Consider the following 25611-nt stretch of genomic DNA (forward strand, 5'->3'; position numbering starts at 1 on the left):
GGTGTTTGGCTTGGTGTCTCTACTACTAGGTCCGTAAGATATGCTCTTTGTGGTGGCATAGCTCTAGTTAGTGTTGGGAATAAAGGGCCATCGTGCCTTTTATATATGCACGTGTGTGAACACACCCTTAGCACATTGTACTTTCATACATATATCTATCTAAAACCTAAAGTGGTACACTCGTCATCGTACCGAAAAACGTGTTCACTCTATACTCTGCTCACTCGCACTCTCTCTGTCTCCCTCACTGAGCGTAAGGTCTGTCTACCTCGATCTCCGTGCCTAATAGATTCCTTCAAACTGGTATGACAGCGTAAGGTGCTGCGCATGCTGAGCACAATCGTCAGTCAGGCTGAGGCAGTCGTGAGCTGCAGAAAGCAGACAGGCCGTGGAGAGTGTGCACTTGGCCCCCACCGTGGAGTGGCGGGAACTATAGCTGTGTGGCCCCCAGCGTGGAGTGACGGGCGACAACTAGTCGAGCAGGTCTGCAGTATCGCAGTGTGGTGGAACGGTAGACGCGCTGCCTTGAGGTGGCAATGAGGCCACTCGTCATCGGGTGAGCGTGATGGGACCAGCAGGACAAGCAAGGACATGCCTGACGGGGCATGTGATGCCAGCGGGCAAGGATAGGCCTGACAGGGCGTGCGACGCGTGACGGGACCAGCGGGACAAGCAAGGACAGGCCTGACGGGTCAACGGATCCGTCATTCAAATTTTTTATAAAATCTTAAAAAAAAAAACTCCTCTCCTCCGGGCATTCACGCACGCAAGCATAGTGTGCAGATTTGTGCAAAATTGAGCCAGAGATTTGGGGCTTTTCCCAGGTTTGGGGAATTCGATGCAGGACAAGCAAATCTGTCTCAGAAATTGCAGGAATTTGTGACATTTTTCCCCGACATTTGGGGCTTTTAATGTACATGTGCAATTTGGGGTGAAATTAACTCAATTTCTCGACATTGAGGCACATTAGACCTTGTGCAATTTGGGGCTTTTGCGATTTGGGCAAAATTTGTGCAGCATTTGGTCATTTTATGTACATGCAGGTTGAAATTTGGGGGTTTTGCTGAAATTACTTTATTTTGGCGAAATTGGACAGTCATATGCATGACAGAGGAAATGCAGACGTGTGTTTGATGCTTTTGAGCACAAAATTTTGGGGCTTTTGACCGTTCGTGTCAAATTTTATGGCCGTGGATACACGTACAATAGAAATTGCAGCTGAAATTTTGGGATTTCTCATGTAATGTGATGCACATGCCCTTTGGAACAGTTGTAATCAGTTGGATAATGCCGTAGCACTTGGTTTGATGTTTCTGAAATCTGTACTTCTGCGTGGTCATTTATTGCTGACCCTTGGTCACTTGGGTGACAATTTGGGCCTGCATTTACTGGTTTTTTGGTCACTTTTGAGCTGAAAACCATGGCTGGCAGCAATGATAGTAGTAATTTGATGCATATATAGAAACTTGAAGGCGCACATAATTTTGCAGTGTGGCAAAAATAGTGCTACAATATCCTATTACAAAAGAAGCAGGCAAAGCCGATCAAAATCAAAGGGACAAAGCTTCTTTAAACGTGACTGCTACAAATGGAAGAAGGGTCACTTTAAACGTGACTACTACAAATGAAAGAAACAGAAAGGAAAAGGCAAGAAGACAAATGATTGCAAGGAAGAGAAGAAGGACAATCAGCCTAAGAAGAGCAGTGTAAAAATTGAAGAGGTGAATGTAATCACTCATGACAGTGACAGTGGGAGTGATGTACTCTTTGTCTCTTCACATTTTGGTGCACATGCTCTACTTGCAGATATAGATAATGACATGCATACATGAATTCTTGATTTAGGTGCTTTCTTTCATGTCACCCCTCATCGTGAGTGGTTTTCCGCATATATAGGGGGTCGACTTGGTGTTGTTCATCTTGGGGACAACTATGCATGTGAGATTGCAGGTATTGGCAGTGTGCAGTTACAGTTTCAGCATAGCTCTGTCTTTACACTTCAGCATATACGGCATGTACATTAGTTGAAGAAGAGCTTGATCAGCACAGGGCAGCTAGATGATGATGGTTTTCATACCACCTTTGGTGATGGAAAATGGAAGATTTGTAAGGGATCTAGGGTTATTGCTAGAGGTTGCAAGAGTGATACGTTGTATCCACTTCATGTATCTAGTGTGCGTGACCATGTTGTTGCTGTGACCGAGCAGCCAAGTGTTTCTTTGTGGTATGGCCGGTTGGGACACATGAGTGAAACATGAATGAAAGTGCTTTCTCGTTTGGGTTACTTGCCTTGTCTTCGTTATGCTGATTTTGAGCACTCTGATTATTATATTTATGGCAAACATGGACAGACTTCTCACAAAAAGTCTCTTTCTTTGAAATGTTCTTCTCTAGAGTTAGTACATTCGGATGTATGTCACATGCCAGGATTATCTTTAGGGGGAAAGAAATATTTTGTCACCTTTGTCGATGATGCTACATGGAAAGTATGGGTTTACCCTATTCATAGCAAGGATGAAGTGCTTGACAAGTTTAAAAAATTCTTGGCATTGGCTGAAAATCAGACAGATAAGACACTTAAGTGTCTTCGCTCTGACAATGGTGGGGAATATGTGTCCAAAGCCTTTCAGGCATTTTGTGACAGCAAAGGGATAAAGAGGGAGCTCACTGCCCCTCATAATCCACCCCAAAATGGAGTTGCAGAGTGTATGAATCGGACCATACAGGATAAGGTCCGTACGATGCTGTCTCATGCTGCATTACCCCCATGGTTTTTGGGCAGAGGCTGTTATGAGAGCCGTTCACTTGATTAATCGGTCACCAAACAGGTCTTTTGGGGGGGGGGGGGGGGGAGTTCCCCAAGAAGCGTGGTCGGGCACCTTCATATGCTCATCTGAAAGTGTTTTGCTGCGAGGCTTTTGTGCACATTCGTAAAGAAAAATGCAGCAAACTTGAGCCAAAGTCCTGTAAATGCATTTTCCTAGGATATGGTGACGAGGGTGAAATGGGTTTTAAATTGTGGGATTCCGAGAAAAGGAAAATAGTACATAACAATGACGTTATCTTTCGGGAAGATCGCATGCACAAACAACCCGAAAAGATTGAGAAGGTCCGTAGGGTTGTATTCCGGGAAGAAATACCTTTTAGACAGCAAAATGTGCCTGCTGTACAACAGCAAATAGTTGCTGTAAATGAACCTGTAAATGCAAGAAATGATGCTGGAAATGATCAGCCAGCTATTGCCCATGAAAATGAGCCATTACATGTGCAGGAACAGCCAGGACATCAAGCTGTTAATGCTGATTTGCAGGTTGAAATGCCAAGACAGCATGCTGAAAATGGAAATTTGTAGGAACAGCCAACAAAAAATAACCATTGGGTTAGGAGATCATCTAGGGCTACTAGGCAACCTGACAGATTTGTTCCTAGTGCAATTAATGTGGCTGAGTATGTCATGTCGACAGACTGTGGCGAACCGTCTCGCTTCAAGGAAGCAATGGATAGATAGGACAGCAAGAAATGGTATAAAGCCATGCTGTCAGAGATGGAATCTCTTGAAAAAATTGGCACTTGGGACTTGGTGCAGTTGCCTAAAGGGCAGAAAACCCTTCCATGCAAATGGGTTTACAAAATGATCACTTCTTTTTTCTCACCAAAGCACAAAGCAAGATTGGTTGCAAAGGGGTACAAGCAGGAGCATGGAATTGACTTTGATGAGATTTTCTCTCCTGTAGTCAAGATGACTACATTGAGAACCATTTTGGGCTTGGTTGCAGTTGAGGATATGGAGCTCATATAGATGGATGTTAAGACTGCGTTTTTACATGGTGATCTGCATGAAGACATATATATGCAGCAGGCTGAAGGGTTTGTTGAACAAGGGAAAGAACAAATGGTATGTAAACTAAAAAGGAGTTTGTATGGGCTAAAAGAAGCACCAAGAGAATGGTATCATAAGTTTGATACATTCATGCAGTCCCAAGGTTTTCATAGAAGTCAAGTGGATCCCTGCTTGTACACCAAGAAGGCAGCAGATGGCAACCTGATTATCTTGGTTTTGTATGTTGATGACATGCTGATTGCTGGCAGGGATAGTCATACTTTGGATTCATTGAAGCAAAGTCCTCATGGTAGCTTTGAGATAAAGGACCTGGGTGATGCAAATCACATTCTTGGCATGCGAATACTCAGATAGATCTAAAGGTTTACTCTATCTATCTCAGTAGGCGTATATCTTCAAAGTTTTTGCAGCGTTTCAATATGGGGGGGAGGGGAAACAATTGGGGTTCCATTGCCTCCATATGTAAAACTCAGTGCAGAGGACAGCTCTACATTTGATGATGGGAAGGCTGAAATGGCCAAGATACCATATGGTTGAGTTGTTGGCAGTTTGATGTATGCTATGGTTGCTACACGTCCTGACATTGCTTTTGCAGTGGGAGTGGTTAGCAGATACATGGTAACCCTTGGTAAGAGGCATTGGGATGCAGTGAAAGGTATTATGAGATACCTCAAAGGCACAAAGGAGTTGTGCATCTACTTTGGAAAGCCGAAGGCATCTGTTGTTGGCTTTACGGATGCAGACTATGCTGGTCATGCGGACTACAGGAAGTCCACTTCTGGGTATGTGTTTACTTTCATAGAAGGAGCGGTCTCTTGGATCTCCAGGCTACAAAGGTGTGTTGCATTGTCTACTACAGAGGCAGAGTATGTAGCTGCCACTGAGGCATGTAAGGAGGCTTTATGGCTTTCGTGTCTGGTGGGAGAGCTTGGCATCATAGAGTTACCTGTTCTCCATTGTGATAGTCAGAGTGCTATCATGCTAGCACGGAATCCTGTCTTTCATGCAAAGACAAAGCACATATAGGTGAAGTATTACTTCATTAGAGATGTACTTGACAGCAAGAGCATTGAACTTGTCAAAGTGCATATAGATGATAATCCTGCAGACCTTCTCACGAAGGGTTTTCCAGCAGAGCGGTTTGCTCATTGTCGACAGATGATGGGAGTTGGATATATATATTTATTTCAGCTTTATACATACTTAGACTTAGCTGATTCTTTTCTCCTCTTATGGCACATTGCCTTTAGGTGGGAGGTTATTGGGAATAAAGGGCCATCGTGCCTTTTATATGTGCACGGGTGTGAACACCCTTAGCTCATTGTACTTGCATACATATATCTATCTAAAACCTAAAGTGGTACACTCATCATTGTATCGAAAAACGTGTTGACTCTATACTCTGCTCACTCGCACTGTCTCTGTCTCCCTCACTGAGCGTAAGGTTTGTCTACCTCGATCTCCGTGCCTAATCGATTCCTTTAGTTAGAAGAGCCCGAGACATCTTTGGTTCGGGAAATCCATAACCCTAGATGGTTGCCTAAATTCCTCTTTGAGCAAGCAATGGAAGCGCCCTTGGATCTTGTAGTTTTTTGGGCATCTGTATAAGTAGGTTTTCTTTATCTGTGGCTTGAGCTAATAAAGTTGGCAAATCTTGTCCTCTGGGGGGGAGGGGAGAGGAGGGAAGTTTGCATCGTATTCACTTGTCTTGGTGGGAAGGAAGTGTAAGGATGTACGAAGTTGTCTAATGGTGCATTGTATACCATGAGATAGGTGTGCATCCATGTAGCTTGGGTGCACAACAAATCCATCAGGCGATATTTGTGGAAGATGCTTTCGATAGAAATCCATCTTCATTCCCAGATCCCTAGTAGGTGTCACCCATGTCGTGGCTATGTGTATTTGAATAATGTCCATCCCAATGATGTAGTTTAGCTCCTCTCAGTTGAGCTCCAAGTGAGGGCAATCCAAATTGTAGTAGTGGGAGGTGATCCATGTGTAATCCATGTAATTGTAACATGGCTCTATTCGGGCATAGCAGCACTTAGTATCCCCCTGTAATGCTAGCGGTCTGCATAACTCTAGTGCGAGCTGGGAGTATCTCTTTCTAAGCACGGTCCAAAGCGTATGGAGGAAAGTCACCACTTGGAAGAGGGCCTCTACCACTATGGGTGGTGCTCCTATCTTTGCTTTGATAATCTCATGTGGTACTGAGGGTTTACTTCAAATCATATGTGAAATCATCTGTACAGGGATTCTCTCCATTTGCTTTCACCCCTCATATATCTGTTTCCCCTTGGATAGCGTCTGATTGTGTGTCTCTCTCCTCATGTGGTAGAGGCTTAATCCCCATATGGGGGTCCCATACAGAAGTGCTTGTGTGACCAAAGTGCGAAATGGCCAAAGCTTCATCGGAGGCTCTTGAAATTGTATGCATGCACACAAGCTCTCCATTGACCCTAGAGCCGTATAGCCTTGTGTCAATCTATCTTGTGCTCCTCTTCTCAAAGTGAATCTTCACCTTGAAAAAGTAATTCCTAAGTAAATATATCTCTGGACCACCTACACTATCTCCTTTCCATATGTGAAATGGAGTATTGATCGCTGAATTCACTGGAAGTGCTGAACACCATAACCTTGGTTTTCCCAGGTTCACTGGGAGACCTGCGTCCTGACAAAAGGCTTGTAGTGCATCTAGGTGACGTTGCAATCCCTCCAGTGTGCTGGAGATGAGGATTAAGTCATCGGCATACAGTAGTGTGGGTATCAATGCTCCCCCAAGACTAGTTCCCTTCCCTTCGGTCCATCAATGTAGTCTAATATCTCATTAATATAAAGGCCAAAAAGAGTAGGTGAAAGTGGGCATCCTTGTTTCACACCAATGGTGTTGGTGATCTCCTCCAATAGCCCTCCCCCCCTTTGCCCCAAAGAAAAAAAAAGTAGGAACCTTCACGTCGTCCCTCATGGGTTTAGGCCATGTGCTTCATAGCGAGGTAGACCTTGGGCCGCCCAGTCAGGACCAAAGTCCGATTATTATTCCTATGGAGTGTGGATGGTGGCAAGTGGGGTTTAGACCGTGGACAACTACCAAACGTTACGTTAGCTTTTGCAATTAAGTGGGGGTACGTTACATGTAGAGCATTGACTGTTGCATGACGCAAACAAGTAGGCGGTAGATCAGACACAATAGTGGGCAAGAAAGATGCTACGGGGTCGGCAAGTAGCAGGATAACAGAGCTGCAAGTACATGATATGATTACAGAATGGTGAGAACGTAAATTGGGAAGAAGCGGCAATTCACGTTTTAGGACGGCAACGGATCACCACACCAAGGGGGCAACAGATGGGGCGACGATGGTGGCACGCAGTGCAAGTGCTGATAAGTGTCAAGCCGGTGTGAGGGCAATGGCTTGCAGGGCAGCCGATGGAGTGCGAGGAGTTCAATGGCAATGGCTGGTGGTGTATGATCACGAGTGATGGCGAGGGTGATGAAGGTAAGTGGCCCTGATACCACTGTTGGCCTAGGCGTGAAGTAATTGCACGATTAATTGATAGAGAATGAAATATAATAAATGAATTAATCGATGCTCAATAATTCAATCACAAAATGAGAGGTGATGTATTAATGAGTGAGAGAGAATAGAACGCCCAAGCTGATCAAAATGAATAATGCTACACTAATGTGCTAATGAGGCACAAAGTGTCATTTTATAATAAAATAAAACCCTAACGACTTAACAATCATAGGAAACCGTAAACATAGTGTCACTCAGGAGTCAATGCCTAGGACACTAGTGGCAACAACTACATTTTAATGATAGTTTAAATGCATAGGGAGCCCGGATCATGGATCAAAGGGCATCCTAGCTAAGTGTTTTATCGAACCAAGTAAATCTTCATGGGGCATGCATGGTGGCAATCCTTGCTAAAAAGAAGGATGGCACGATGTGCTTCTGTGTAGATTTTAAAGGTTTCAATAAGGTGACCATCAAGAACAAGTATCTGTTACTTCAGATGGATGACCTTATAGATCGACTTAGTGGTATGTAGTATTTCACCAAGATTGATCTTAGGTGTGGTTACCTTCTGTGTAGATTATAAAGGTCTCAATAAGGTGATCATCAAGAACAAGTATCTGTTACTTCAGACGGATGACCTTATAGATCGACTTAGTGGTATGTAGTATTTCACCAAGATTGATCTTAGGTGTGGTTACCATTAAATACGGATAGCTTCAAAGGATGTCTTGAAAACTGCATTTCAGACATGGTATGGACATTTATCAATATTGTTGAAAAATTGCATATTTAGGCTCTTTGTTGTAAAGGGAAGGTTCTTTGGCCACCAGGATTCTCTATTAACTAAGATTGGTTAGGGAAATTCTGTTAGCTTGCTTTAGGATGTGCTGGAACTTTGTATCCTCTCTCTCTTATTTTACTACTGGCAACAAATTTTTTTAATGTTTCAATTTTGCTATAAATGCCTAGCTGCATATTGAGTGGCTAGGCTATTTGTGATCGCCTTTTCTTGAGAAACATTATTTATTTTCATGAAGCGAGAATTTATTATTCGATTCTGATGTTCCTTATTGCCACTGATTTACTGTAGCTGAGATTTGCGATGTTGAAACTTGAATCTAGTTTTTTATGTTTGAAAATTTCAAGGTTTCTTTCTGCAAACTGGATCTGTACAGATTAAATACAACTTTATCCTGGAAAATGTTAGAAAGCGAGGTCTGATACCAACCATCATTCTCCCTTTCTTTGCATATACATAGCACCCATTAAAATGTGTAGGAGTTGCAACATGATTGCTTGCTTGGTTATTTTCTGATGCATATGCATTCTTGTCGGTTAATGCAGTGAGCAAAATTTTAACTACACATAACACTGTTGAATTCAGTAGTTTGTACCATACTTTAGGTGCTTATGAATGAAGAGGAGTCCAAGAGGAGAGGTCAGAATGTGTCTCAGGTTTCAGCACCCTATTTGATCGTTGGAATGCCTGATCAATCAGTGGAGCAAAGAGTAGCATCTGATCTGGAGGAAGGTGAATTGGAATACACACGTAATAATGGATCTCTGTTGAGTCCTCCTAGCCATGCACCTGTAGGCCATGCTCCACTGATGGGCACTGTTGGAGTTGGAAGGCAATCAACCATCTTGCAGCACCAGCGCAACTGAATAAGGTAGAAGCTTTATACCAGTAAACTTTAAGGTCTCTCTCACATTCTCACATGCATGCTCACACATTTTTTCATAAAGGTTCTTGCATAAAGAAAAATCAGATGTATGAGAGGCTGTCTAGCCAGCATGAAAAGCCATGTGCATAGAGTGTCTTGCATCATCACACACATAGATTGATTGTAGTTGTGTGAATAACCTCTAATGATGGAGCAGCCACATCATGGATACCACCATCTGTTGATATCATAGAGCCACCCGCCACAAACAAGTCTCTTGTGTGACCAGTAATAATTTCTCTAGCGACTAAGTAGGAAACAGAAAGACAAGATGCAGTCTTCACACTTGTAGTACAAAATACATGATGGCGACTACACAATCTTGCATCATGGATGGCACCATCTCACCATTATGGAGGCCCCTGAGAACAACTCTCCGGACAAAAGCCTTACCTTTTTATGGGATCTTTGACCTACATAGTTGGAACAATCTATCTTGTGGTTCTATATGGCAATCTCTATATGACAATACCTTATTGGCCTATTTTGTAAGTCATCTTTTATTCTATATCATCTTAAAATTTGTTGTATTTACTGAAAGCACAAATCAGTTGGATTGGCGAATCTCCAATCTTGATGATGAATGGAATATGTTGTCCATCTTTCTCCTACTGCAAGGAGATCAGCTTCAGCTTATGTTTTTTGATATGTAGAACTAGGAGGAATAGGGGAATCTCCTATAGTCTTTAAATGTAAACCCCCCTTTATTTTTGGGAGAGAAGAAATTGTGATATCTCAAGAAAAATCCTAAGTTAATGGCAAGGTACAAGGAAGGCCCAATAAAGAGAGTAAATCATAAATACATTGGTTGTGTGAACAACCAATCTAGTGTGTCATACTATGAGACCTTATGAGGGGCTAGGTGAAAGATGTGGAAAAATCCCATGACCACAAAATGCATCGCTTTCTCTCCTCATTTTCTCAAAACCACCATGCAACTTCTCCCACCTCCCACGAAGAGTATGAATGATTTGTGAGAGTGCGTAATGGAAGAGGAACACAACCACGGAGAGAAAAGAAGAAGAGGGAAGACAACAAGAGGAGAGGAGAAATCTGCACTTAGTCTAAAATGAATGCTGAATACAATGGAGGACTGATTGGTCCCTGCACGCAGCTCAAAGTGTCAGTGAGGTTTCCGGATCAGGGTGGAAAATGATGACAGCACCAGAGATGGTGACAGAGACAGTGATGGTGATGGTGATGGAGATGGAGACTGTACAGCCAGTAGTCCTCAACGGTGGCGAATAAGAATGCTGCAATCTGTCACAGCACCTATAGAAGACAAAGAAGAATAACCTGCCTATGCTTGACAGTGGCTATAAATAGCCACAAAATGCTGAATCTGGCCAAGCGACTGATTGTATGGATGCAGTCCAACTGCATTTAATGCAGCGTGCAATGATAACGTGGCAGATCTGGGGCTGATTGCAGCCATCTGGTACAAAATCACTGATAGATAGGCTGCACAGCCTCTGTAGGGCATAGGAAATGGCTGCAAATAGTGTATGAACACCGTGACATTGGCTAGGAAAAGAAATGCATACAAAACTGAATGGAAAACATAGTCAAAGCTCCAATTTCTCCACCAGAATTTGATGGAGCTCATGACCAGGAGATGATAGATTGACAAAAGAAAATGGCAACCTAACATCCCCTCTCAGATTCTTAGTGTGTGTGAACACCCAACAACCTCATGTGATGAATTGTGGAAGCCTTGGGCAAAGGCTTCATGAAGAGATCTGCTGCATTGTCCTCCGTCAGGGACAAGTAGGCTATCGCTAACTCGGAATCCATGATTTGCTCCTGTACATAATGATGTTGAATCTCAATGTGCTTCATGCGAGCATGAAACACATCGTTCTTGGTCAGAGCTAAGGCACTTTGGTTATCCATGCGCAGTTGTGTGGGTCCTATTTGTGGAAAGCCAATCTTCGCCAACATCCGATGGAGCCAAACTGCCTCCATAGTTGTAGAACAAAGTGCTTGGTACTTTGCCTTCGTAGAGAATAAGGCCATGGTAGGTTGCCTCTTACTACAATTTGCTCCATGAGATAGCTCCCAATCCAAGGGAGAAAGCATAACCTATAGTGGATTGTCTCAACTCCACATCACTAGCCCAATCTAAGTCACTTCATCTAGAAAGAATGGACCTCTCTCCATATATGATCCCATAGGATCGAGTCCTTGTAAGTAGTGCAATGCACAAAGCAGCTCACTAGTGATCTTGAGTAGGAGTTTTCATGATAGAAGACAACAATGCCACCACAAAGGAGAAGGATCCCTAGGTCCGTCATGTCAAAATCTTGCCGCAAGAGCTCATGAGTCCAATCAATCTCTTGTGAGTTACTCCTAGTGATTATGAGGTCATCCACATACAAGATGACTAAAACACACTTGTCACCTACAACCTTGTAATAAAGGTTGGGATTATGATTTGATCGATGGAAGCCACTGTCAAAAGATGACGCACTAGCGAGACAGTAGGGTTTGCGAGGAGGAACACGGAGTGAACTCGGCAAACATGGAGAAGAGAAGAGATGAGAGAAGAAACTATGATGAATGAAATGATAAAGACCTGAATTATGGAGTGAATGTGATACAAGGGAACAAGGATGCCATAACACAAGGAAGATGATGAAGACAACCACGAACCACAAATGGCAATGTCCTCTTGAAGGGGTGTGAGGGTAGTGGAGAGGCTGGAGAGAAGAGGTGACGGATTGAATGAATCAGCCGTAAGGAATGAATAAGAGAGTGGCCTATGAATAGGCACAGTTAGTCTGGGATGGCGCCCCTTTTTTGGGGTTGCAAATCCTAAACACAAAATGCAGAATCGCAAAAAACGCAAACTGTGGGTGAAGGGTTTCTCAACACCCCCTCTCAGGCCTCAAAAGGGAAACAAGAGAAGAGTGAGGTGGAGATGGAATGAAGAATGCTCATGCAGCAGGTGCCACTCGGACAGTGTCCCTCGTGGGGAAATTGTTCACTTGCCCAAGTGCCCTAGTACAAAGATGATGAAAACATGGAATGGATAGGAGGAATGTTGGACTTTGTGTGGTGCTAAGAACCATAAGGATATACCCACACTCGATCTTGGAAGGGGGCTCCATGCTAACCAAGTAACCAAGGCAAGAAGAAAGAGGAGGAAGAAGATGTAGAGGATCCCTAAGATCCAAGATTTCTATCGGAAAGGTAACGTGTAGTAAAGAATAGTAGACAGAGTGAACTGGAGAACCCGAAACTCAATCGCGGGAGAGAAGCCACTAGCTCTGTGCATCCATGCTAGAAGGAATACAAAGGCCTCGTCACCAAGTCATGGCTGAACCTCTGAGGTCCTGACCTAGGTGGTACCTAACGATCCTGGGTATCAGTAGAAGAGATGACTGGTTGAAGACAGCCACCCCAAGAAAGTAGAGGATGGGTGAAGAACTTCATGTGGAGTAGGTTCCCCCTCTGAGATGGGAGGTGGAAGGGCTCTTGTTGAAGTCGAAGAAGGAGTAGATGCCTCCTTTGAGGGCAAATAAATAACATCCCTCTCTGAAGTAGATAGGGAATCCAAAAAATCATGGATCACGGACTTTGAAATGTTTGATGACGAAGGAAGTGTCGCCGATCGTGTTGAAGAAGGTATTTGGGGTGCCAAAGAGCTCCCAGAGGTAGCCTCTTGAACTTGAGTAGTCGAGGGTGGGAAAGGGTGAGGCGCAGAATGAGCAAGAGGTGGGCAACAATCGCTGCCTCTCAGTGGAGCGGATTAGGTAGTTGAAGAAGAGGAAGGAGTCGAGCAGCCACTGTCTCTTGAAGGAGCAGACTGACGAGGAGATGGTATCAAACAATCACTGTCTCTCGATGGAGTGGACTGCAGATTCGTAGGTCGTGGAAGCCTCTATACCTGAAAATAAGTGAGAGAAGACTTCTGCTGGCATTTCGACGATCTCCAGGAGGTCGTAGCGCCAATCGATCCTCCATGTGCTCGAAAGGACTTAGTGTGCATCGGATATTGCCTTGAGCACAGTACTCTGATAGCGGATGCAGAACGTTCTCTGTGTCCCAGAAAGGAGAGGTGGCACAAGGTGTGCCTAGTGGAAGATGCATATACTCCGGGGGGTGGGGAGCAAAGGTCGAAGTCGACAAGCATCTGTGGTGTGTTCGGTGATGCCACAATAGGAGCACCCAATAGTCTGGTCATCTGTTGGTAAAGAAGCCACGGATACCAGTGTGCCTTGTTGAAGATGGAAGAGGTCAGCCACAAACCATGAACTACAATGTCCGCCTCAAGGGCTAGGAGGACAGTGGAAAAGTGAGCTCTCAGTGAGAGGAGGATGCGACCAGCAGTAAGAGGTTGCAACCAATAGAAAAACCTGTGAGGAGAGAGAAATACTAAAAATGCAAGAAAAAATAGCAGCAACAATCAATATGCTGAAATTAGCCCCAAACAGTGTGTGATAGGCTGGAAATAGGTGCCAGATTGTTGTAGACAGCAATGGCCAGCTTGGACCGCGATGTCCTTTGCATTTGGGGTGTGGGCATTAAATTGAAATACCTGAAATCTGCAAAAACGAGGTTGTTTTCTGAATGGAGAGTGATCAGCAACAGTCGTTTTGCTGTAAACAGCTGCAAACTGCGGGTGGAAGGTTGGAAATAGGTGCCAGAGGGATTGCTGAGATTGCAACGGAAGAAGAAGAGATGTGGATAGCAAGCCCGCCGCTGGTCTTTGCCTTCACTGGAGTGGAGGATCTTTACCACTGTTTGAGCAGATCTAGCTCTGATAACATGTCAAAAGATGACGTACCTGTGAGACAGTAGGGTTTGCGGGGAGGAACACAGAGTGAACTCGGCGAACATGGAGAGGAGAAGAGAAGAGAAGAGAGAAGAAACTTTGATGAATGGAATGATGAAGACCTGAATCATGGAGTGAATGTGATACAAGGGAACAAGGGGAAGAAGAGAAATGGATAGCAAACCCGCCACCGGTCTTTGCCTTCACTAGAGCGGAGGATCTTTGCTGCTGTTTGAGCAAATCCAGCTCTGATACCATGTCAAAAGATGACATATCAGCAAGATAGTAGGGTTTGCGATGTCATGGGATTCTTTGCCCATGGTCTAAACATACAACTTTTATCCTTTACATATATTACTTAGTCACTTGTCATCTAGACATGCTACATAGAGACTTGCCTAGTGCAATAAGTCTTAAAAACCTAAGTCCACCAGCATATGGCATGGTGTAATAAAGAAGAGGCTCTGCCTTAAAATACAATAAATTTATCATGGGTTCTTGACAAGATGATCGATTTTGGTTACTAACTCTTATCCATCCTTGCATTGCTTACATGAAGATGCTACAAGTTCTGTAAGTCATGGAACATTAAACAAGAGAAATATGGTTAAGAGCAGATGACTTGGTAGGTTCCCTTGGATTATATTTTTCAGAAGCCAATGATGTGGTTGTGTACTTATGATATTCAAAAGTTTTAAGTGTATTCACAAGCCAAGTCACAAGGAAGATGGAGTTATGTAAGTTGACTAAGCATAGGACATTGTATATGTCTTGTACCTTGCTTGTGTGACTAATAAAAAAGTCAAGAAAAGAAGAGGGCAGCGTGATCAGTGCCGCATTTTTCGGGCAGATCTCTAGACTGAACAGTGCGCCATGGATGGAGGAGTGATTGAGGTATCCAAGCCACCACACAAAGGGGAAAGCTCAAGCCATGCAACTACAAGTAACTATAGAAGACTCCACTTGACATGTAAGTGTCTCTCTTCCCATGCATTAACGAAAATGGAAGGCCACTCTTGGCTGAGTAAAACAGGGTAAATATGTATAAAAAGGAGGGCAGCAGCCCATTCAGGGATTATTATTCATTCTCATGAAAGAAGAAAGAAGGAAGCTTTGAACATTGCTTGTGTCTCTATCTATGGAGTAGCAACTCTCTCCTTTCAAGTGAGCCTCTTGTTCCACTTCTTGATCTTTAATATCAAGACTTGTGGGCTGAACTGAAAGGCCCAAGAATGCTCTTTAATGGACTGAATTTCTGTTTACAATGCATCTCTTGCATGGTTCAAGAGGTACTTGCATTTGTGAAGAAAAAGAGAAGGGCACTGTCTTATGCACCTACCTCTTGATGAAATCTCTCTTCTCTATCAAGAGGAGATCTTGGGAACATTAAGCTTAGATTTGGACTGTTATATGCAGCCCATTACTCTCTTTGTGGGCTGATTCTTGTCACACTAATGCTCCATTTCTGTTCTCTTATGGTTTATGAAGAGAACATTCTCTACTTTCACTTGTAATTGCTGTATCAAAACACTCTTGCCTTGAAAGGACATTGTAGATACTCTTTGGGAGAATATTGGTCTTATCTTGGATTATCATTGGCTGCCCAAAACAGGGAATTCATGGGCTGAAACCTGTAAACAAAGGTTCTACTTCATCTCCAAACAGTGCAAGTACAAACTAGACTTGAAATTCTCTCTACATAGTTTCCTGCTTCCTCTTCATTCAAGGGCGGTTTTAAAGAAGTCTTTTGGTGATTTCTTGCCATACTTTGAAATTATTCTTGGCTGTCCATAACAGTCAATCCATAAGCTGAAGCTTTTATGCAGCTGCTTAATTCAAGCTACATTGATGTAAGTCATGAAACTCATGAACTTTTCATGAAAACCCAACAACAGTGATGCTAGTTCAATAACCTTGATTTATTCAAAGGCTGATATAGGCGGTCTTCTTCTTGATCCTCTATCTTCATTGTACTAATCAGTTGAAAAGAGAAAGTTTCTTGAAGATCTTCTTCATGCCTAGGTTGAAATAGGCAGCTATACTCATAGGCAAGGAAAGGCAAGACTCTTCTTGTATCAATTGAAGTTGTACTCCTGTTTACAATTCATCCATCTTTGTGATCATGAATTTCAAGTTCTTAACCCATTTATTCGATCGTCGTATGTATAAATCTGTTTTCCCAAGTTAAGTCAAAGTAAATGGTGAGCTGAAGGTTGTGAAGTTCCTCTCGAACCCACAAACATTCGCTTGTATCTACCTATCTCTTGAAGATACATCTCCATCCATCTTGTCCAGTTTTCTTGCCAAACCCCTGTGGTGACCTTCGATCCTATGCACTGCGACAACACGGAAGAACACGGAGTGAACTTGGCTAACATGGAGAAGAGAAGAGAAGAGAGAAGAAACTCTGATGAATGGAATGATGAAGACTTGAATCATGAAGTGAATGTGATACAAGGAAACAAGGGTGCCATAGCACAAGGAAGCTGATGAAGACAACCGTTAACCACAAACCGCAATGCCCTCTTGAAGGGGTGTGAGGGTAGTGGAGAGGCTAGAGAGAAGAGGTGACAGATTGAATGACTCAGCTGTAAGGAATGAATGAGAGAGTGGCCTATAAATAGGCAGATTCAGTCTAGGATGGCCCCCTTTTTGGGGCTGCAAACCCTAAACGCAAAACGCAGAAACATAAAAACGCAAACTAGGGGTGAAGGGTTTCTCAATAGCCACTCTATAAGAAGAATCAATCAATTCTTTGGTAGCAATCCCTAAGAGCTTGCTTTAGGCCATAGAGGACCTTCCACGATTTATAGACATGATTCTCCTTTCCCTATACATGCCAATTGATATGGGCTGTGAGAGCCAAGATAGCTTCAACAATAGACTTTTTAGCTGTAGGTATGAAAGTCTTTGAATAATCCAATCCTACCCTTTGTGCAAAACCCTTGGCAACAAGCCTAGCTCTGTACTTGTCCCAGGATCCATAAGCTAGGTATTTGGTCTTAAAGAGCCACTTCGTACCAATTACCTTCCACTTTTGGGGATGTGGAACTAACTTCCAACTTTGATTGCGCTTGATAGAATCGAGCTTGTCTTGCATAGTATGACGTTGGGTATCCTGTGTAGGAGCCTCATCAACTGTAGTAGGCTCATGATCTTGAAGAATTTTAGTCACGAGGGTGTAGTTCACACAAAGCAAACTATCCTACTGGGTTTGTATTCTCACTGATTTGTGTGGCGTGAAGGAGTTATAGGAAAGGGAAGGACACTTGCATTCTCCATGAGCTATTGACACCATTGAGAAATGGTAATAGGCTCATCTTGTTGTGAGGGAGATTGAGAGGCCTTTAGGACCTGTAATGCATCTGTCTAGGAAAGGGGCTCCCCCTCATTGGGTAATGGTATATCTCTATCATCAGAAGAAGAGGGCTTCTTCTTAGATGGCTCGAGTCCCTCAAGAGATACGAGCGGATGGGGAAGTAGTAGAAAAACTCGATGAAGAAGGAATAGGAGCTGTCAAGGATAGAAGAGGACGGGAAGAGAGAGAAGGGGATGGAGGAGAGAGAATTGAAGACGAAGTAGGGGTGCTAATAGATAACCAAGAAGAAAGGGGTGGAGCTGATGGTGGGGGGGAGGGGTTACTCGATGACGAAGGAAGAACCACCTGCACATGAGTCACCATTGATGGGATCATAAGATGTTGAAGCCTCATCAAAGATAACATTCCTGCTTACAATAACCTTTTGTGTCAAAGGGTTCTACAGCTTGTAGCCCTTGTGGTTGTGCTATAGCCCTCGAAGATAAGCTTCTTTGATATGGGGTTGAGTTTGCTCCCTCTCTTCTTTTTGTCTACATGAACAAAAGCATTGCACCCAAAGATGCAAAAGTGGGAAACAAAAGGCTTCTTACCAAAGAAACCAAGGTAGGGAGTCATATCATGTAATGCAGAGATAGGACATCGGTGGAGAATGTGAATTGCAGTAGCCACTATCTCACCCCAAAGGGAGCGAGGAAGACTTCTATACTCCAATATCGATTGGGCCATCTCCAAAATGGATTGACACACTCCACCACACCATTCTTAAATGGTGTGTTCGGATGGGAGTACTCCACATGAATGCCATTATCATTGTAAAAGTTAGAAAAATGTGTAGAACAAAACTCACTGCCATGGTTGGCTCGAACATCTCAAACCGTGAAAGACATTTGCATTTCAGCAAACACCTTTCACTCACAGAAGTTGGAGTACATCTCATTGCTATACTCCGAAAATAAGGCTGCACATAATGGTTGAAGTCATCAACAATCAGTATCAAACACTTGGCCTTTTCAAGGGAGGCTGTGTCTATAGGACCGCATAGGTCGGTGTGGACCAATTCGAGTGGTTTAGAAGCCCTCGGAGAACCAACTTGTGGATTTGCCTAATGATTTAATTTGTAACGCTCTGACAATCATTGGGCAATTCTACGATCATTGTGGATGAGTCACAACCAAGCTCTAAATAGATACTTCCAGAGATAGGTGTAGCACACATCTCTGGTGAGAACCAGTTGTTTAAATTCCGAGCTTCTATGATATACATAGAAGACTAAGGTATATTAACTGTTGGTGATACTCTCGCTGAGGATCAACATGTAAAATTGTTAGCTCTTGTACTACCTAAAATACAGAAGCATCAACATAAAAAAGATTATCCTTATCTTCAATTGGGCTATATTGCAATAGGTATAATGCCCCTATTTCGCAAAGGTCTTAATGTCTCTTGTATGACAGCTGTGTTAGATACTAGACATCTCCAATTACATGATATGATTGTCAGAGCTGCTGCATCCCCACTCTCAAATGGTCCACCAATTTTTTTTGAACATTGCCCAAACTATGTAATAGCAATGGGTGATCCTTACTTAGCTGAATTACTTATGCTCCATGTTAGGACAGTGGGATTACAAATGAAAGCATCATCTGCTCATTTAGCTATCCAGTATAGAATGGTCTTTAGATGTATGTCTTTAGCAATTCCTAGAGTAGTAGGAGTTAATTCCTCAAAAGAAAAATGCCAGAGAATTATTATGCAATCAGATGAAAGGACATAACGCTTTCTTCGTGACTGTGTTAGGTGGTCAGCATTAGAACTTCCCCATGAATGGCAGATGGATATATCTTTTTTAAAGAAGAAAGAACTTTTGGCTCCCAAGATTATTAAGGTCCAGAATATTAAGGAAAAAAACACTTCTCTTGTCTCAATTTCAAGCTCCCGAGCCCCCTACTGCTGATATAGTGTTACCTCGAACCTTTCTACAACCACAATTAAAGGTCTCCCCTTCTCAATGAGCTAATGTTCTGAAGTTTCATACACAACCGTGTTCACATAATCAGGTTGTACATGGTATTTGCCAGCACTGCAAGAAACTTATTGAACATGCTTCTTCCTCTAATTCTTTTGTTATCAATGTTAAGAATTTGAGTTTGAAAACAAGTATAAAGCTGCCCCATACTTGAGGCCACAAGATGCTACTTCATGGACTGCTGAACTGCAGACTCTGAACTACAGACTGGACATATTTGGCTCTCATAGGTTTGATAGACAAAATGGATACTTTGCAACAACTTACTGAACAAATCATTGTGCTATGCCAACAGATGACTAAAGCCCCAAAATCCAGTACCAGTACTCCTACAACCCTACCAGTAAGCACAGTTTCTTCATTATTACCAACTACAATTACTGCTATTGAGTGGGCTAATTTCTCGACAAAGAAACTCCAGAAAGGATGGAGTTTCCACTTTGCTTCTCCATCATTAGGAACACTGAATGTACATCAAATCTCCCCCAATAGCAAAGGTGAAGAAAAAATGATTATTCCTATAGGTAAAGGTACTTCAAAAACACAAACAACCTCTCCTTCTAATATGGATCTATATTGTTATGAAGACCTGGATACTTCTTTTGATGATCAGGATTCAGAAAATATATTAAAAGAGAGACAACATATCTACTGTCCTGCTTTGTCTTAAGTCATGAATGATCCCCCACCAAGTTTATATCAAAAAACTCTACAGCTGGGAAATACTACTGAAGGATTGGCAGAATATCTAGAATTAATGTTCTCAGACTGGTTTGATAATGATTATCATATTGCATTTGATACAATTGACTCATATGATCTTGATTGTGTATCAAAAGGCAAAGGGAAGCAAACCAAGTCCTAGATCATATGCCTTTGTGCATTGATCTTGAGAACCTTCAGAAGAGTGCTTTACAACGCCATGTTGAAGTCCGAATTGACTCAAGAATGATGGGAGAAAGTATTGAGCAACACCCTCCTCACATTCCTCCAAATGAACTCCCTACATGGTATTTTAGAGACCAGTCCTCTTTCCAAAGACAAGCTTCTTACACACTCTCCTCTTTTGATGAAGATAGTGATAGTGTAGTCGATGAGGATTTTGTTCCTATCAATCCTCACAGAGCAAACACTTGTCCGGATTTTGTTCTTTGTGCTTTTCTCAATGTACATGCTGTAAGTAAATCCACTCTAATTCATCTTGTAAATAACTCTACAATTCCTTTGAATGCAACTTCTTTGCATTCTAGACCTTCATATACCAATTTCTATAAGAAGATTGGTGTACCAGGGAAAGTAGGGCCATTCCCTATTTGGTTTATAGATGGAAAGTCCCCAGAAGAAATTAAACTTCTTATTTATATGATGTATGTCTATGTTGGTCAAAAAATTGTGGAGAAACCCCAAACTAAGAGGATTGACATCCTAAATGCAATGACTCATGGCGGCGTTGGTGGATTGAAACAATGGTGGATATCTATCCATCCCCAGGTTAAAATGGCAATTGTACAACATGCCGACCCAGTTCAACTGTTTTTCGAATTGGTCGGAAACAAATTAGATGATGTTCTGGAAGCCCGAGAAGCATTTTTTAAATCAAAGCTTTGTGACCCAAGGCTCTATAAAGAGTATCTCATTAATATGAGGGATCTACACTATGAAGGTTTAGGCGCACATGATAACTCTATGAAGGAACATTTGGTATGTTATTTTCCAGAGTCTATCCCTTTCTATTGCAAGCAAAGAATGAAGGTAGAAAACTGAAACTTTACAAATAGTGTGGGTCGGATAATACAAATAACTAAAGAGGTTTGTCACCACTAGAAAATGACCCCATTAAATAAAAAATTTCCTTCGTCAATTTGCAAATCTATCTCTAAATATGATGCTGACTTTGGTTGCAAGCAATGCAATTGTGGTTCTACCAGTTACAATGGCTCCAAATATCGATATCATTTGCATTGCCATTCTAAAAGCTACAAGCCATATTTCAACAGGCAAGACTACAATTCCTACTCTAAAAAATCCTCTAGACACTCACAACGCCATAGACATGGTAAGTCTCATCAAAAGACTGACCCTGGTAAATCACAAAATCATGACAAGGAATACAAAAAACAGCTGAAATGCTACATTTGTGGTAGCTCTTCACACCTACCCAATAAGTGTACGAAGAAAGGAAAGTCACAAACCAATGCTGCTAAGGTTAATACGCATTATCTTAGTAATTGCTCTTCCTCTTGTAGAAATCAATTAGGCACAAAGATCGAGGTAGACTGTCGTATGCGCACACACACAGAGAGAGAGAGAGAGAGAGAGAGAGAGAGAGAGAGAGAGAGAGAGCATTTACGAAAAAAAAAGAGAGAGAGAGAGAGCAAAAGCAAGCAATGTAGAGTGTGAGCACGTTTTTGGTACAATGACAAGTGTACCTTTAGATTTTTTAGATATATATAAGTACAATGTGCTAAAGGTGTGTTCACACTCGTACACATATAAAAGGCACGATGGCCCTTTATTCCCAACAACCTCCCACCTAAAGGCAATGTGCCTTAGGAGGAGAAAAGAATCAACCGCCTTTGAGCTGTCTCTTGCCAGCTCCGGTCTTCTATCTTAGCTTGACGATCGTCTGCAGCACCTTACGCTCGGATACTAGTTTGTAGGAATCGATTAGGCACGAAGATTGATGCAGATTGTCATATGCGCACACAGAGAGAGAGAGAGAGAGAGAGAGAGAGAGAGAGAGAGAGAGAGAGAGAGAGAGAGAGAGAGCAAGCAGTGTAGAGTATGAGCACGTTTTTGGTACAATGACGAGTGTACCTTTAGGTTATATATATATATATGTGTGTGTGTGTGTGTGTGTGTGTGTGTGAAAGTACAATGTGCTAAGGGTGTGTTCACACCCGTACACGTAAAAAAGGCATGATGGCCATTTATTCCTAACATCTCTAATAAGTATTTTTTCTATTTTGAAAGTGAAGACTATTCTTCTGACTCCAGTGACGCCAGTGATAGCAATACTCCTGGTACACTGCTCATACAGATGCCTCTACACCTACACAGACGGATACAGAATCAACAAGTGATATCTCTGAAGATTTTGAAGATGATACTGTGCACCTAGAAAGACTTGAACCGGTAAATGCACACTCAGTTCATTTCCCTGGCAGAAAGGACAAAGTGGATAAATTATTCCTCCGAGCTACCTCTACTGTTAAAGGTGAATCCTCCAGAAAATACAAAGGCAAACAAGTAAAAGAAAGCTCGTTGGAATCTGATGACTCTGACACTTTTACAAGCTTCTCTTCAAAACAACATAAAAATAAGATGCGTCTAAAAATTTTCTCTAACCCGTATGATCTCCCTAAACTAGGTACTCTTGGCCCAGAAACAAAAGGACAAGTCAATATGTTTGTCCCATATACCCTTGAGAAAATGCATCAGTCCTGTAGAGCAACACAACCAATGCAATCTCTCTCTTCTGCAACTACTAGTACTCAACAAGCAGGTGCTGATATGATTCAAGCCTTTACTCTCATGCAACAGGAATTACACTCCCTCTGCAAAGTCTATAGAAGTATTCTTAGAGGACAAAAAGAATTAGTACAAGGTATGATTGCTATTCTACAATAATTGCATAACTCCTCCTTATCCATGGAAATTCCTATTAAACCCGTAAATCAAATCAAATTGTCACAACCATAGGTACATAAGATCAATGCTATGACCATTGGTGGTTCAATTCCTATGATATGCGTTCAATTAAAGAACATGCCACAGTTTTCATTATATGCGGATGCTTTGTTAGACACAAGATCTAGTCTAACTATCGCCCCTTTTGAACTCTTCCCTTCATATTGTATAAAATCTTCATGTTCAATTATAGTGGAACTCTCCAACAATAAGAAGGTTACATTGATCCATGTAATATAAGCTTTTCTCCAGCTTGGCCATATCAAGGTTCCTATTGAGGTTTAATTGATGAAGCAAATGAGATATGATTTGTTTATAGGAATTGATATCTTACAACATCTGGTTCCATACATTTTTTGGAGTGATCACTTTACAATCTTCTATGAGGGCAAATAGGCAAAAATGCCCTTGCTACCCAAAATAGGCCGAATTGTTTATTCCATTACAAAATCTTTACCCCAACAAAAGACTACTGCTAGAGAACATTGGATTAAAGGAGAAATGCAATTGCATGCCCCAAAAATTCAGAAGATCAAAGATCATCTTACCTCCCTTATGCATGATGACCGAGTTATGTACAAAGAAAAAAGAGTTTTCTATGCAGTCTCTCTTCCCAGTCAACCCAATGCAATACCCACAAGGCTGTTCATTCTAGAAGGAAAGAAAAAGACCTAATTCTATGCAAAGAAGAGATTCAGACTCTTCTCGATAAAGGCTTGATTGAGTCAACTACTTCTCCATGGGTATGGCAAGCGTTCTATGTGAACAAATATTCAAAGCAAAAAGGAGGGAAAAAAAGGATGATAATCAATTATAAACCTTTGAATAAATATCTTATAGGTTATGGCCATCCCATACCACTAAAAGATTTGCTGATAAAAAACTAAAAAAAAACAATATTTTTAGTAAATTTGATCTTAAATCAGCTTTCTGGCAAGTGTCCATCAAGCTCGAAAATCGGTATAAAACCGGTTTTTGTGTTTCCCATGGTCATTATCAATGGATGTTTTAGCCTTTGGCATCAAAACTGCTCCCACTCAATTTTAAGGATGGGCAAATCTAGTATTTACCAAATACCTTTTTGTTTAGTGTATATTGATAATATATTAGTCTTTTTAGAGACCATCAAAGAGCATATTGAGCATCTTTCTCAATTTGCTAAAGTAGTGGAGGATGCTAGAATAGTTTTATCACCCACAAAATCCGTAATGTTTCAAACTTCTGTGGAATTTCTAGGTTTGGAAATCCAGCAAGGCACTAAATTACAGGATCATGTTTTGACCAAAATTCTTGATATGCCAGAAGAATTTTCTAGCGTAAAACAACTACAACAGTTTTTAGGGTGCTTAAATTGGATTAATTCTTCCACATCCAACATTGCCACTTATTCCAAAGACCTTTAAACACTTCTCCGCAAAGATGAGTTCAAATGGAAACCTCTTCACACACTGGCTGTCCAAAATATAAAGAATTTGATCAGTCATCTATCTCCTCTGCGCCTATCCACTGGCCTACCTTTGATTCTCTACACTGATGCATCTGATTCCGGATGGGGTGCTTGTTTATGTGAAGAAGAACAAACTACCTCCCTAACAACTCTTCACCCATTTAGATATGCATCAAGGATTTTCAATAGTACACAACAAAATTCTCTCTCCTACCAAAAAGAGATTTTAGCAATGATCAAGGCCATCAAAACTTTCAGGCTTTTTGTTGAATTTGTTCCCTTTACCATCCGAACAGATCTTAAGCATGTCCCTAGTTATTTGACAAAAAAGGTCCCTAATGAAATAGGGAATAAACGCCTTTTACAGTGGTCTCTCTTTTTGGATGCCCTTGATGTGACATTTCAACATGTTCCAGGCATCCAAAACACTGTAGCTGATCTTTTGTCTCGACAACCACCCTGACACATGCGTAAAGATCATGTACAATATTCCCTAGCACTATTGATTGTACAATATTCCTCCACTATCCTTTGATAGTGCGCCAAATCCCATAAATGCTCTTTCGTCAGCATCCACCACAAAGATGCTTGCTTATCTCTACTCTCATGAGTATGTCCACTACCGAAGCCTATAGATTTCTCCATTGTAATTCAGAGGGAGAGAGCAACCATGTTTTCTTAAATGTGCACGAACATTCCATTTTTGGCCATATACATTGCATTTTGTTCCCTTCAAACTTCAAACCTCAACCATTTTCCAAAACACTTAAGGTTGGGTCTAAATGCCACATGGTACCATTTCGGGATAATGAAACATTTGGGTCCAAGAAGTGCGTTTCAAGAGAGTTTGACCTTGTTTCAACGTTTTGCCCCTTCCTAATTGTTGTTTCTCCATATAGTAGTGTGGATGTGACTAGTGTATCAAAGAGCCACAACTTGGTACGGGATTCTTGGAACTGTACCTGTGAGCACATCCTCTCCAGACCACCTAGTGCTGTCTATCCACGAGTCAGTCTAGTGTGCTGCCTCTTGCATAAAAAAGGTGGGCCTTGTGAATAAGACCCAAGTATGTATAAGAATCCACATTCTCCAACTGCTATCCATATGTGAGTTTAGGTGTCGATCTCCTAACCCACTATGGTGTAATATTAAATACCATCACCTTGGTTTCACCAAGGTTCACACCATTGTCCAACGCATAGGAGTGTAAGCATTCAAGTGTCTTTGTAGCCCCTTTGGAGAGTCAGCTATCTATACAATGTCATCTGC

At 41.9% G+C, this 25611-nt stretch overlaps 1 protein-coding gene across 16 annotated transcripts in view; it reads left to right on the forward strand.

The window, feature by feature from the left end:
- LOC148012971 (tRNA (Ile)-lysidine synthase) overlaps nucleotides 1–25611 on the forward strand; it is a 50775-nt gene that overhangs the window by 21171 nt on the left and 3993 nt on the right. For 12 of the 16 annotated variants that reach the window (XM_087667748.1, XM_087667751.1, XM_087667746.1 and 9 more), the window contains exon 3: nucleotides 8764–9029. In XM_087667748.1, coding sequence (XP_087523874.1) covers nucleotides 8764–9024 — 261 coding nt within the window. In that variant the 3' untranslated portion in view covers nucleotides 9025–9029. Of the gene's footprint in view, nucleotides 1–8763; nucleotides 9036–14710; nucleotides 14831–25611 lie in introns of those variants that run through there. The other 4 variants (XM_087667745.1, XM_087667753.1, XM_087667754.1 and 1 more) reach the window with 2 other exon arrangements.

This window comes from Lygodium microphyllum, chromosome 26, assembly GCF_053477565.2.
Source record: "Lygodium microphyllum isolate KBCC chromosome 26, Lygodium_microphyllum_v1.1.10, whole genome shotgun sequence".
Classification (NCBI taxonomy): domain Eukaryota; kingdom Viridiplantae; phylum Streptophyta; class Polypodiopsida; order Schizaeales; family Lygodiaceae; genus Lygodium; species Lygodium microphyllum.